Source organism: Trematomus bernacchii, unplaced genomic scaffold (assembly GCF_902827165.1).
Source record: "Trematomus bernacchii unplaced genomic scaffold, fTreBer1.1, whole genome shotgun sequence".
Lineage (NCBI taxonomy): Eukaryota > Metazoa > Chordata > Actinopteri > Perciformes > Nototheniidae > Trematomus > Trematomus bernacchii.
Genome location: NW_022987828.1, coordinates 8,778,647 through 8,792,458, shown reverse-complemented (window position 1 = coordinate 8,792,458; position 13,812 = coordinate 8,778,647). Strand labels below are relative to the sequence as shown.

The 13,812-nt window shown below is 41.8% G+C and overlaps 3 protein-coding genes across 4 annotated transcripts in view; 2 read left to right on the top strand and 1 right to left on the bottom strand.

The window, feature by feature from the left end:
- The first annotated feature begins 141 nt into the window (after positions 1 to 141).
- On the top strand, positions 142 to 4,285 carry sar1ab (secretion associated, Ras related GTPase 1Ab). The gene is made up of 7 exons (XM_034152070.1): positions 142 to 222; positions 1,313 to 1,383; positions 1,731 to 1,850; positions 1,949 to 2,014; positions 2,086 to 2,189; positions 2,286 to 2,417; positions 3,038 to 4,285. Exons 2-7 carry the CDS (start codon positions 1,326 to 1,328, stop codon positions 3,152 to 3,154), a joined length of 597 nt encoding a protein of 198 aa, XP_034007961.1. The 5' UTR covers positions 142 to 222; positions 1,313 to 1,325; the 3' UTR covers positions 3,155 to 4,285.
- Positions 4,286 to 5,029: 744 nt separating this feature from the next.
- Positions 5,030 to 8,498, top strand: tysnd1 (trypsin domain containing 1). Its single transcript, XM_034152069.1, has 4 exons — positions 5,030 to 6,632; positions 7,347 to 7,477; positions 7,581 to 7,766; positions 7,933 to 8,498. Exons 1-4 carry the CDS (start codon positions 5,545 to 5,547, stop codon positions 8,133 to 8,135), a joined length of 1,608 nt encoding a protein of 535 aa, XP_034007960.1. The 5' UTR covers positions 5,030 to 5,544; the 3' UTR covers positions 8,136 to 8,498.
- A 1,127-nt stretch (positions 8,499 to 9,625) lies between these two features.
- Positions 9,626 to 13,812, bottom strand: part of spock2 (SPARC (osteonectin), cwcv and kazal like domains proteoglycan 2) — a 28,301-nt gene continuing 24,114 nt past the window's right edge. For both annotated transcript variants that reach the window (XM_034152067.1, XM_034152068.1), the window contains 5 exons: positions 13,533 to 13,667; positions 12,688 to 12,906; positions 12,135 to 12,197; positions 11,152 to 11,283; positions 9,626 to 10,583 (listed from right to left, as the gene is read on the bottom strand). In XM_034152067.1, the coding sequence (XP_034007958.1) occupies positions 10,438 to 10,583; positions 11,152 to 11,283; positions 12,135 to 12,197; positions 12,688 to 12,906; positions 13,533 to 13,667 (695 nt within the window). In that variant the 3' untranslated portion in view covers positions 9,626 to 10,437. The remainder of the gene's footprint in view (positions 10,584 to 11,151; positions 11,284 to 12,134; positions 12,198 to 12,687; positions 12,907 to 13,532; positions 13,668 to 13,812) is intronic.

Here is a 13,812-nt window from a genome sequence, read left to right as displayed (position 1 = left end):
TAAATATAACCCCTTCCAAAGTTACTGAAGTATAACTCCTATATTAGAAGAGTGAGAAGAAAATAGTATTTTTGTTGTTACATCTCTGGCATGTGGGCTGCTACCGCCCTCCCTGTGACGTATTTCCGGTAAACTGTCAAACTCTGTGCTACATGTCAGTCGACGGGACAGGCTTGGACGAAAAACCAGCGGACGTGCAGCTTGTAAATTTGGCAGATCCAGGTAAAATCGCACATTTAACAACAAGTTTACTTAGTTACCTTTTCCCACTTCGTTTTAGGTGTATTTTTTTGCTTTTTGAACCACTTTTCTCACATTTTAAAGGTTTAGTTTAGTCATTTTGGTTCACTGCGCGTTGTTGTTTTTTAAATGTATCATTGTTTACTGTGTGACAGCTGATGTCGTTACTACAAGCTACACGTGATAAGCCGAACTGTGTCGATCATTGTAAAATCACTGGAACAAGTATTTCTGATGAGCTCCGTCATTAGTTTACTCTCCTGTCGTGTTTTTATTTATGTATATTTTTTAAGGATTACCGATTTGAGATTTGCGTGCGAAAACAGCTGCGATTTCTGTCATGACTACGGACATTTTTAAGGGTTAACGCAACACAAAGTCCCTGTTGTGTCCCAGTGTTAAATCCACAGACTTAAGAATTAAACGCCACACTTTATGAATGGAGTTTGTTATTTACAAATGTCTGAAACATGACTGTATGATAAAGTCATTAACAGTTGGGTAATTTCCCAAAGCCCTAGTCACTGCAGGCCTCACTATTCACAGCAACAAGCACATCAAGTATCACGTAGAGTGACAGGTGTGTTTGAGTGTGAGAGAGAGAGAGGGAAGCAGGGGGAGCCTGCATAGATCAAGTGTCCTTGCCACAACTTGTCATAAAAATAGTCAGAGGAAGATCAGTGTGACTTAGTTGAACAGTTCTCAGAACAAACCAGCATCTAAAAATCCTCTAAAGAGTGTGTATTGCTTAGTTTGCCCCCCCTTTCCATTTATGATTTAAAGCTTGTGTGATTAGAAAGTAATTACACATACCAGCAGGGTAATCCAGGGTCAGGAATATTGATTAACAATAAGCTTCTGTGCTGGATTCTGTTGTTTCGCAACTGTACATTACTTGAGTGATTGTACATTTATTTGCAAACGTGTTCTTGCTTTGTGCTGTTATATGGGTTTTCATTTACCCGTGAATTATGACACCTTAACAGCAACTCAAACATGAACGTATTGCTGTGCTGTGTTGTTCTTTAATGTGCCATAACAAATCATTTTGTTTGTATGATCTATATTACAGGCAGTCCAGAGAAATGTCTTTCATATTTGACTGGATCTACAAGAGCTTCAGCAGTGTCTTGCAACTATTAGGTAAAGTAATGTTGGACAGAAAATGAGCAGTAGTTTTTAGCCAGTCTGAATGAATGTCAGTCGCTTTGTCAGTAGAAATCAACCAAGCTTTGGGGCGAAATACCTAATAATCTATTAATACCTAATAAAATGACTACTAAAAAGTAGTAGTGTGTTTCCTGTAAATATATTCACCAATTCCTGCCCAAACACTAACAACTGTGCCCCCCCGGTGTTTGTTATGACTGTGGGACCTTCCTGTTCTCTCCTCCTGCTCATCATCATTGAGATACAAAATAACATCCAAAATGTTACACCGTTATTAGTGATTTTATATTACTTATTGTTTGTTTTCTTCTTGTCCTCAGGGTTGTACAAGAAGAGCGGCAAGCTAGTGTTCCTTGGACTTGACAATGCTGGAAAAACAACACTCCTGCACATGCTCAGGGACGACAGGCTGGGACAGCACGTGCCCACACTGCATCCAAGTACATTCACACATTTCACATGTTGTCAGCTCAGCAATTGGCCTTGTGTTACTTGCTTCAACACTTGTCTAAGGTCAGTGCTTCCCCTCTGTCCTCAGCATCTGAGGAGCTGACCATAGCTGGGATGACCTTCACAACGTTTGACCTCGGTGGTCATACACAAGGTAGGAACAGGTCGAAACTCACGCTGACAGATGTCTGTTACATAAACGCTGATATTGTGTTTCCCTCACAGCACGAAGGATCTGGAAGAACTACCTCCCAGCCATAAACGGTATAGTCTACATGGTGGACTGTGCTGATCATGAGCGACTAACAGAGGCCAAAGTTGAACTGGATGTAAGTTACTTGTGATGATTTCATTTGTGTATCAACACACAACAATGTTTTTTTGTAATGACCTCTTTTATAATATTTCACTCTTTCTGTCTGCAGGCCCTGTTGACAGATGAAACCATCTCAAACGTCCCGGTCCTCATCCTGGGGAATAAGATCGACCGTCCAGAGGCCATCAGTGAGGACGGACTCAGAGGAATGTTCGGTCTTCATGGACAAACAACTGGAAAGGTGATGAACATGATGATGATTAAATTATTTAAAAGAAAGATAATGTCAGTCAAGTTTATTTTGTATTTGTACACTACTGAAAATAGTAGAATATTTATTTTATTTTCTCTGTTGTTGCTTTACGACTTGAATAAGTAGCATATTTGTGTCCATGCATCATGTTCCTTCAAGGATTTTTGGAATGCATAATAACAACAATGAGCTTCACAAATCACTCAAGGCTAGACCTACATTCCTTTCAGCTCCTGAGAAAATTGTATATGCACTCACTGTTGCTCTGAGATAGTAGAAAACGCTGTGTTTCTAATACAAATCTGAATAGCCATGGGCAGGCATGACAGTGCTGTTAAAACGCAGTTGGCATAGTACTGGCTCATGCTAATTTTTCATCATTAGTGTTAATCGGGTTAACCACCTGCTGTCTCTCGGCAGAGGAAACAAGAACAGAGACAGAAAGGAAGTAGGATGCAAAAGTGAGGAATGATTAATGTCATTGAGTCAGACCGCAGCCCTACAAATATCCCACTACAGCATGCAGACATGTACAGGTTTAAAATAGGAAGGGTTATTGCCCTTTTTTGGGTTGTGAATTATAATCTGTGTTTTTTGTTTCTTTTCAGGGCAAAGTGTCACTGAAGGAGGGGAATTTGAGGCCAATGGAAGTTTTCATGTGTAGTGTGCTGAAGAGACAAGGATATGGAGACGGTTTCCGCTGGCTCTCCCAGTATATTGACTGATGCGCGTTCTTTAAATAACCTTGTTTACCATGCTACCTGCGCACACAGACATGTTTTACACAACACTACCTGCCGTAGAGCGATATTTTGATAAATATACTTTATTTAGGACTTTGTTTGTGCCTGTAGGAAATGTGTTTCAAGTAGTGTTTTGTGTTAATATACCATGTATTCTTTATGAGTTTGAAGAAATCTGTATGTCATATCAATCAATACCACAGCTAGTCAAAGATTAAGTTGACTGAATAATCAGTCTGTGTTGTTCAGATTGAGTGTGGAGAGTGATCTTCATGGTGTGGTACTCTTAAGAATTTGTCTGCCATATAGAACATGTCATCGCTGTGAACCAGTTTCTGACCCTGGTTTATTTTTAGCGACTAGTGTAGACTTACAGTGAAGGTCAATTTGGTTAACATTTTGTACTGGGAGTTACTCTTCCTTGGTTGACAATTCATATTATTATTATATCTTTATATTTAGCTGATTTTTTTCAAAAATAATGGGAAGTACTCTAGGTTTTGTCCAAGAATGTAATATTTCTTCTGGAAAGTGCTGCAGAGATTTGGTGCCATATTTCCTAATAAGGAACGTGTTAATAGTGAAGCTTGCTACCTCCAAGGACACAGACAGTTCTAATGATAGTAGGTTTTTTCAACCATTACGGGGTTTACCACTACAGGCCATATATGTGACCATAAGTGCATTAACTGACATTTTGCTGTGAGGAGCTTTATCTTCAATGGTTCAGAATATTGTTAAATAATTGCAGTATTAATTAACTGCATCAGCACAGACAGGTGATGTAACAAACTCATACTTGGATGACAAACTACCTGTCTCATGAAGAGTTAGTTGCTTTGTAACAACTTGAGTACTTTGTGATTAGTAGCTGTTCACAACATGCAGTGATACTATGAGAGTACTTGGGCTGTGATTAAAAATAGAGCATGAAAGGACTTAGTGCAATACTATACATTATTTTGTATATAAGCTCTTATTTATATTTTGCAATACAAACATTGGCTTTCCTTATGTTACATTAAGCACTGAAGCAATGTATCTGGTACAAAAGATAGGTCTTATTGTTATTCAATGTGTGAAGTTTGAGTATAATAAATATTTCTGACAATCCTTTAAATCTGTCTCATTTACAGGGATGCAAACTTGTCACCTTTCGGCGAAATTCGCCGTTTTGATTCCAAAATAGGTCGTTTGTGTGATTCATGTAGATCTGCAATAAAAATATTTTTGGGGTATGGGACCCGGAGTAATCTGCGGCCGCGAGCTGTTATGTGCCATCATGACACGCATGGTGTTCTTTTTTTATATATTATAATGAAGCGCGAGCACAAGTCTTCCTGCCTGTCAGCTCTGCTCCGGGATGAGGGTCTAGCTTCAGCAGCTACATTACCTACGGTGCGTTCGTTAATATTAACTATGCGGTCCAGAGTCACTGTGGCACAGACTGGACCGCTGGTTAGAACGGGGTGTTCGGAGCAGCAGAGCGTGATGTGCACTGAAAAGTGTTTCTGTCGCAATATTATTTAATGAATCGTTGAGCTAGCTAACTAGCATACATTGTCACTATCTGCTAACGTTAGCTTTAGCCTTCGTTTTCAAATAGTTTCTTTCATAGCCTATAAACGGAGGTGGTATAAGTATCTAGTACTTGAGTAAAAGTAGAAGTACTCAGATCTTGTTCTTGAGTAAAAGTTGAAGTACTCAGGTCTTGTACTTGAGTACAAGTAGAAGTACTCAGATCTTGTTCTTGAGTAAAAGTAGAAGTACTCAGATCTTGTACTTGAGTAAAAGTAGAAGTACCAGAGTGTAGGAATACTCTGTTACAGTAAAAGTCCTGCATTCAAAATGTTAACTGTAGTATTTATTCATTAAACGAGCCATTGAACCGACTGGTTTTACAAATTACAGTGAATAAAAATGGGATTAAGGCTTCCATCCTTTCCCTTTTAGATATAAAACTTTCGAAATGATTCCCAAAAAAGGTCAAAGTTTAATTTACAGTATCAAGAACGTGTGGGATATGTGTAGTCGAAAGACCAACTAAGTTCCCGCCCTCTTGTTTCCGATTGGCTTAGAGCTGTTTGTATTCACATTCTGACCAATCACAGTAATCGTCAGGGGTTGTTTTGGTGGTTGACCAATGATACTCAACCAGGAAGAAAGAGGACAGAATTCACGTTATTAAATAGAACGGTGCAATAAAACAGTAGTTACAACTCGGTGTCAGGTTGCTATTATCCCTGTCAGTATGGATGTTTGTTTTATTGTCTTACCACTGATGTCTGTACTGCATTTCTACGGGTTGTCCCTGTCTGAAAGTTGCTAAACCACGTTATCGACTATATGGTTAAAGTTCACCTGCTAACAGCATGGAGCTAAAGGACATAGAGAAGTGTTGCTGTGTTGTCAATCTGTTTGAGGCATTTTCAGCAAAGAAACATGTGAGCTGCAGCGGAGTTATCGTCCATCCTCAAACTGGATTAATAATATGCACCGGCGTCCCGTTTTCCCGTTTTGCCACCGACAAAGAGCCCCTCTCCGCAGACCACAGGTTCCTGCCACCGCACAGCTTCAGTGAAAATCTGAAAATCCGCGTCAGCTTTTCCACTGAGCGAGATCTGGACTCCAGCCATTCTGCACAGGGAGAAGCGTCCTCCTCACCCCCCAGGAGCAAAGCAACACTTCAACGGGAAGTTGCTGCAGAGTTGCTGATGCTGGTGAACTGCCTGGAGTTCAATCAGGCTTTCCAGGCAGTTTTCCAAGATGCTGACCAGTGGCGTTTCCATTGTGATGATGAAGAGGATGAGGGGCTGATAAGAGATGCTCACTTCCTCAGCTGGTTCGCTGTGCTAAAGGCAAGTGATGTGGCAGAATGCAGCCCAAATGCAGGGGCTATACCCTGGCAGAGCAGCTCATCCCTCCATAAAGGATGCCCTGTTGTTGCATGTGGCTCACCCTTTGGCTCCCTCTGCGTGGATCTCTTCATCAGCACCCTCAGCAGAGGAATCATCAGCAACCTGGCCGGAGAGGACAACGCCATCATCCTCACAGACGCCCGGTGCTTGCCAGGCACAGAGGGTGGAGGGTTGTTTGCGGTGAAAGGCAAAGACAACGTACGTCTCCTTGGACTGATTGTGTCTCCATTTGGTTGGAAGGCGAACGAGTGGATCGGCCTCACTCTGGTCTGCTCCGTCCACCTGATCTTCAGGAACATTATCCGCTGCATGACAGTTCAAGATCCGCTCAGAGATGTTTGGCTCCATCCAGGAGAGGAAGGCGTGATAATGTCAAATGCCGTCCATGAGTCGAAAGCTGTTAAATGCCCCACTGTGTGCTTTGTGGAGAGTGGACAGGTCTGGGGCTCGGGGGTCGTTGTCGCCCCTCAGCTGGTTGTGACCTGCCGCCATGTTGTCAACGGGAGGTCAAAGGTCACCCTGAAGTTCCATAACAGGGAAAGGTGACAGCACATCAAGGGGGGAGATATCTAGGCCCCCAGGGTCCTATGTTAATCTATAATATGCCACATTACAACAAGGCCTTTCAAAGGATTTTATGTTCCAGCAATGTATGTTTCTTTATGTCTAGTGTTAAATCTCCCACCTCGAGCTTATTCTCAACCTACCCGCTGTTATTTTCAGGCACGACCCTGTCCAAAGATCTTTTTTTTACGATTCAAACTGCAATTAAAAGATCCATCTCCCTTTGTTTGTTTACAGTCAAAACATGCAAAGATATATGAAGAACATATGACCATTCAAATATTATATATATATTTTTTTTTTTACCCATTCACACTGTTCTCTGTACAGGAAAGGATTCAATGGGGAAAATGTATCCAAAAGCGTTTTAATGCAGTTCTTACAGCAAACCTTTTTGTCTACAGCAGGAAAAGCCCAGATGGGACCCATTACAGTAACGATGGCTCTGTGTCCCTGAATAGAATACAGCTATCATCGTGTTTCTCCTACAGTGACAGTTTAATTTGATCATTGCATTGCTATAAACTCAAACCACATTTAGCTATGCACTGAGTTGCATTTAGTTTGTGGTTCTTCAAGGTTTTTTTCAAAATCAGCTGTAAGGATTTAGGATCTTTCAGCTAGCTGTAATGTTTCTGATTTGGCACAAACAACTAAATGTTAGCTGATGATTTTATTGATTTCTTTTTCAGAGTCCATGATGTTATAGGTGATGTGCTGTTTTCCACTAAAGCCTCTTCACCCTATGATCTGGCTCTGGTGCAGATGAGAGACCCTGCCACAGGGGCTGTGGTCCCGAGAATGGCTCAGAGTTACAATCCGGGTAAAATGTGTGACTTGTTTCGTGGTAGCGAGTTACACCTCACTTCCAGAGGAGATCTTTGTTCACTATAAAACAGTTATGAGTTCATCTTCTCTGCCTGCAGGTGAGTCTGTGGTTGTAGTGGGATACGGGGGCCTGGGTCGGAGATGTGGTCCGTCCCTGACCTGTGGTGTCCTCTCCAAAACCATCAGCCTGAACGAGCAGCCGGTCATGCTTCAGACCACTTGTGCAGTACAAGCAGGGACCAGCGGGGGGGCTGTGGTGCGGGCACGCTCAGGGGAGCTGCTGGGTAAGAAACTACAAAATCCTGTTCTCTTTTTGATCAGTGGGGGGCATATGGTGACCATGGAAGACTTCACTGTAACAAAGCAGTATGCATAGAGATAACAGCTATACTTACCAGATACTCTTTCTGCACTGTTATGCAATTTTAAGGATTATTTGCTATTTTGCAGGTATCGTTTCCAGCAACACGAGGGACTTGGCTGCGAAAGTGACCTACCCCCACCTCAACTTTAGCATCCCAGTGACTGTTTTCCAGACAGTGTTGCAGAACTTTCACGAGACAAAGGATCTTAATGTGTTCAATGTGTTGGACAACTCAGAAAAAGAAGTTGAAACAGTGTGGAGACTACAGGGTGCACAAAGCAAACTATAATTATATAAGGAGCCCTGCACTTTAATATATTAAACCAAGATGGATTATTTGCAATCATATTAGATCAAGTTAATATTATGTGACATTTTTAAACAAAACTGGTATTTTCTAATTTATAACCAAACCTCCATGTGTTATTAAAACAGGCATAGATCTGAAGGAGTTCATTTAAATAAAACAAGAATCATTAATTACTAATGTTAATACGCTCACCCAGAATTATGCAGTTACCTGTGAAATATTTATAATGTTATTAGCCAGTTGAGGTTACTTTAATATCTGCTGATATTGTTTTATTGTACTGAAATGTAATTATATTAATAAAATATTTTATTCTGGTAACAATTCAGTGTACGCTGGGTATATTTCTGTCACAAATTACACACATTATGACAACTAAAGGAATATAAATAGAGCTACAAATCTGAATAAAGCAAGATTTAATACCCATATGTATCAGTGTGTTAAATCATAATGAATCAGACAGAACATACCTGTCTAACATCTATAGTAACCCTTTGTCTTACAGTAACAGCACAAAGAAAAGACATTGCAGAATGTGTTATTTACACCGGGATCCGTTATATATGGCATGTTGTCGCCAAGCAGGAGGAATATTCAGCATAACGGGCTGACAGGTTGCTGAAAATGATTGGTCCCTGTGGGTGGCCAGAAGACTTGCTGTCGGTATCAGGTATTCAGACATCTGTTGGCAGGCGTACCCACTTCCAGCCAGCACATTTAGGATTTCACCCACTGGGACATAACTGGTACTGATTTCCATTATCACCGAAATGTGAAACTGAGAAATGTTATTTAGAGGATTTGTTACTGTCAGTTTTTACAATGCTAAGACAAGCTTTATTGGTCTTATCTTCCAAGAATGTGCATACACCGAAACGTACTGTAAGGTCTCTATTTCACTGTTCCCAGACTGCATAGTGGAGAGACTCCAGTAATGTCCAGAGGATGCTGCCGAGAGAGGCATTGTGCTGTTAGAAGTGCTGATATGCAGTCTGTATCTCATTTCTGCTGCTTCCCCATATAAGCTCCACTGCTGCAGAGCAAGAGGTAGCAAGAGGAAAAGTGAGCTGGCAATGAGCTGTCCTGCTCAGAGGGGAGCATTATGTCTTTGAAATGGTAGTTTTTAAGATGGCACCGATGAGATGTTTTTTATTATAATCTTTTTACCTATTATTCAATTTCTATAGTGTAGTTTAACTTGTAGTTGAAGGCTGAAAATGATCCATAAATCATCCAAATAGTAGCTTTTACTTTAATTATCAGTGTTTTAAGACCTTAAATGAGGAAACCACAGATATACAGACATTTGTTGTACTATGAATGGTCAATGGTTATTGGAAAAATGGCCATGAATATACTGTAAACTGTATATATTTATATGCTGCATAACACCGCTGCTCAAGGATTGTGTGTGAGAGTTTGAGGAGGAATAAAGAGAAAACACAAACATACAGACACAGATATACGGTGGCCAACTGGGCCACATAGACAAGTTTGTTTTATTTTGATTTTTTTATTAAACACAGTAATTGATCCACATTATGATACGATGTACACTTGTCAACCAAGCAGTATATTCTGCTAGTTTTTCGAGGCATTAATAACAGGACTAATAGGTGACTCTTCTGATACACACATTATATACAAGCTAAAGAGTGATGCGTGAGGAACATTTCTATTTTAGTAAGTCATGAATGACTACTGTCACATATGAGCTGAAGCGAATGACATGAAAACGGTAAAGTCAAAGGTAGCTTTCCAATAATCCAACGTGGCTTCCTCTCTTTATCACTGTTTCCTGCCTGAAATCTAAATGTTGTTCATCTGCAGGAAGAAAAGATGAAAACGGGCCAATTTGGACTATTGAAATGCACCTAGTCAATTTCCTTTTTTAAATGTTATGCAAGCACATGACGAGCACCTGCAGCCGCTTAAAGTCTCCATTATGCATCAGCTAAAAACTGCTCAAAGATAGTTCAAAGGACTTACAACATAAGAGAACAAAGATTCACAAGTATGAAGGACAATATTCTCCAGACTCCATTTCTTAGTAGTGATATGTCCCCTTCCCCTGCCCCTTTAAAGTACATCCTGTAACATTAAATACACCCATTACATATGCATCTCCCCTCCACCAACCCTCTCCCTTTGCTTTTTCCATAAGCCAGTGTTGTTCTGAGTGTGATCATTTCACCACCTCCATCTTTTTGCAAAATCTGTGTGTGTATGTGTGTTCAAGACCATCGAGATGCTCCTGTAGAGAGGCTGGACTGCACATTTACCAGATATAACCCCCATCATCCACCTCCCCCACCTCGCCCTCTTCCTCTTCAGCCTCCTCTGCAGTCTCCTCAGCCTCCTTCTCTTCCTCGTCTTCCCATCCAACCCCGCTGCCAGTATCACCTGAATATGCCATTTCATCATCTGTAGAGAGACAGGGAGAAAACATCCAGGGCAGGAGGGGGGGGGGATATAGAGGGAGATTAAATTATCCACTGTGGCAATCTTAAATTCTGCAATAAATTATGTTCAGCATGTCTTCCTCTCAACTTTGACGGAATCCTTCCTATCAATGAGAAATGCTGAAATCAATTAAAAAACATTGACTTCAATGGCAAAAAGGGGGCATGTGTTTGACTTTGTCTGGGTTTTAATAGCTATTTCTAAACCTTGCCAGGGGAGCCATTCTTATCAGGAGCAGGTTCAGTCCAACCAGCCCTCATTTATCTTGAAAGACTTTTCTCACAGCGACAAGCGGTGCTTTGGAATGCAAATGACTCCGGACACATGAATGTGGGCCTGGTCCCTGCAGTGAGTTATGTTGCAGTGGGCCTCAGTGCTTTAACATAAAGAAAGCCTTGTGCATAACGCATGTGGGGCGATGTAGAGAAGCAGGCCATCTGCAGCGGAGATTTTACATTTTTTCCTCGCTACATTCAGCTTTCAAATTCTATTCACTTTTATATTGACAGCTGAATCCTACGGGGCTTACCGCAATCTGGCTTGCCGCGCATCCTGGATCCGGCTACTACTCCTCCGTTTTGGTCCACACACCAGCACTCTCCCCTGTCACACTGCTGCTTCCTGTAGTAGCCGTCCTCGTCGCAGCTTGGGATGAATCGACCTGGCGTTCACACGTAGAAAAACACAAACAAATAAGAGTCGGTTCTGGTAAAGCAACCTTAACCTGCAAGGAGATAAACACAGCCTGCATCATGCTTCACTACACATGGCGCCGATGCCAAGTGAGAGTGTAATGCATGCAGCATATGTGGCAGTCAATTCCCTTTTCCATGAATACAAATATGTTCACGGAGAAAGATAGGGGTGAATAAGTATTAAGTCAGCATATTGGGGTGGTGTGGGGGGTAGATAGCTAATCATCATGGGATGAGCAAGGGACACAAAATTGGAAAGTTCTCAATTTCTAAACCGTTAAATGAATATGAAATACAGCTTGTGTTCACACACTACAGTGTAAAACACGTTGGAGCTGCATTATCACCTTCATGCTTGGAGTTTTCCTCAAGGAGAGTTAACTGCCATACTGTATAGAGATGAGGGATTTGTCATGATGTCCCAGAGGCTAGTTTCATATTAATGTAAAAACTAGAACGGGACAAAACAAAACTGTCCTTCCAGTCTTTCGAGGGAACATCTGAGTGCAGGGCTGGCAGGCGGCCCCCTGCTCGCCACTCTGTGTCCTTGGAGAGTCCTGACTCAGACACCAGTCAACCAGCCAAAATCTGCAGTGCGCACATGCATACACACACACACACACACACATCTTCACTGTCTCGCACATACATGTAAGACACACTGATGGCTGCTTTCCTTTGCCGTCTGTCAGTATCGAGTTTTAATCCAGCAGACTGATCAGAGACTAATCCCGGCCTCCTGCTGGATGAAATCCCTCCACCAAGAAAGACAGATGAAATTGGGCTGAAATGCTGTCACGAGATGTCAGATACCTACCAAACTTTCTTTTGCCGCCGTCTAGCACTTGGATCCTCTCGAGTTCGGTCAGGCAGGAGGGCTCTTAAAAAAGACAGGATATATTATTTTACAAGAGAACAAAGCACACTCTAAGGCACAATAAGACAATAATGACGAGCTAAAATCTGCCAAAAACAATCAACAGAAAAAACAGACAACTCTTTCGAGTGTAATCAATGTTTCCTAACGACCTCAAATCAATTCCAGTGTGTCTCCTTCCAAAACAAGAAAACATATGAGCTTGTGACAGAGACCTAGTTTCTGCTCGGCTGGTTCTCTGACAGACTGAGTCTCTGAGAGCTGTGGGAGAATCGAGCTGTCAACAAGCAGCAGGAATGTTTTTTAGCTCCTTGCAGTGACCGTTTCACCCCATAGGGGAACGAGAGGATGAAACGACAAATAGTGATGGACCAGCACACAACAGAGAGCTGGCTACACCTGGGGGCAGCTGAGCGGAGGGAAGTTTGAATGCTAAGGGGAATATGTCAGCGTGATTTTGTGAAAACATTCACATCCTCCCCAGAATACTCACTCTCTCTCCAGAAGCAGAGGCACCACTCGGCAGTGGAGACCTTGCCGTCCCTGTAGGAGTCGCAGGAGTTGAAGAAGGGACGGATGCACACCTCGTACTTGTCCAGGTTGATGGCAGCCAGCTCAGCCTGGTCCAGGTAAAGGTCGCCATTGGTGTCCAGCTTGGAAAACATCCAGCCTATGGAGTCCTTACAGCTGGCCACCAGGCTCCTGTCCAGCACTGCAAACACAACAACACAGACAAACAAACATTCATTGTTATCAGAGGACAGCTGCACAAATGGAAAATGAAACCATGCCAGCAGAACATTTTCATCCTCCTGGTTTAACATTTTCCTAATTATGTTGCAGGTTTAAAATAGAAACGGGTTTAATCTATAAAACCTGCATTTCAACCTTTCATTTTTTACCAATTACTTCCAATTTTCACTTTACAGCCCAGTTAAGACTTGGTGCTTATCTGGCCCGAACATGTCCTGAGGTTCACTTCCTGTTGCTTTGAAGTACAGCACGCTCCTCTATGTGACATATCTTGATCAATCCACCCAAAAGAGGTTGAAGGCTCTCAGCCCTGCAACTATTTTCAGACAAGTTTGCTATCTAGTAATAGGTTGCATGCTGTATCCAGTGAGAGCTGCAGAAAACATAAAGGTGGAAGCAGATCCAGCAGAACCATTAAGCTGAATTTGTTGGATTTTATTTTCCCCTTGGACTTCTTTTTGCTTTTCCATATAACACAAGACTTAACAACTTGTTTGGACATTTTATAGTACCTGTAGTGCTTGTAACGATAGTGTTTTAACTCCCTCTTAGTGCAGTATGGATTCATTAAATAGCAGCTCTGACCTGATGTGGTGCTGGCTGCAGTTGTTTTGGCTCCGGTCTTGCTATTGTTGTTCTGCTTGGCATTAGACTGCAGGAGCTGGAACCAGTCCCTCAGACGCTCCCCGAGATCAGCCAGATCCTGCCCGGTACAGCTCTCTGTGGGTAGATTGAGAGGAAGAATATGATAATCTTTTGCGCGTTATCATTTTTTTATGATAATTGTTAGGTGTGTGAGAGACAGATACAAAATAAAATAAATGGGAAGCTTTGTATTCTAGTGAATTCACGTTAAAAAGGAAAA

What these genes read in the sequence shown, in the direction of transcription:
- tysnd1 (XM_034152069.1), top strand. Translation starts at nt 5,545, where the DNA reads ATGGAGCTAAAGGACATAGAGAAGTGTTGCTGTGTTGTCAATCTGTTT. An exon ending in AAGTTCCATAACAGGGAAAG is followed by an intron (nt 6,633 to 7,346) that starts GTGACAGCACAT and finishes TTTCTTTTTCAG; the next exon opens with AGTCCATGATGTTATAGGTG. An exon ending in ACGCTCAGGGGAGCTGCTGG is followed by an intron (nt 7,767 to 7,932) that starts GTAAGAAACTAC and finishes GCTATTTTGCAG; the next exon opens with GTATCGTTTCCAGCAACACG.
- sar1ab (XM_034152070.1), top strand. Translation starts at nt 1,326, where the DNA reads ATGTCTTTCATATTTGACTGGATCTACAAGAGCTTCAGCAGTGTCTTG. An exon ending in CAGTGTCTTGCAACTATTAG is followed by an intron (nt 1,384 to 1,730) that starts GTAAAGTAATGT and finishes TCTTGTCCTCAG; the next exon opens with GGTTGTACAAGAAGAGCGGC. An exon ending in CGTGCCCACACTGCATCCAA is followed by an intron (nt 1,851 to 1,948) that starts GTACATTCACAC and finishes CTCTGTCCTCAG; the next exon opens with CATCTGAGGAGCTGACCATA.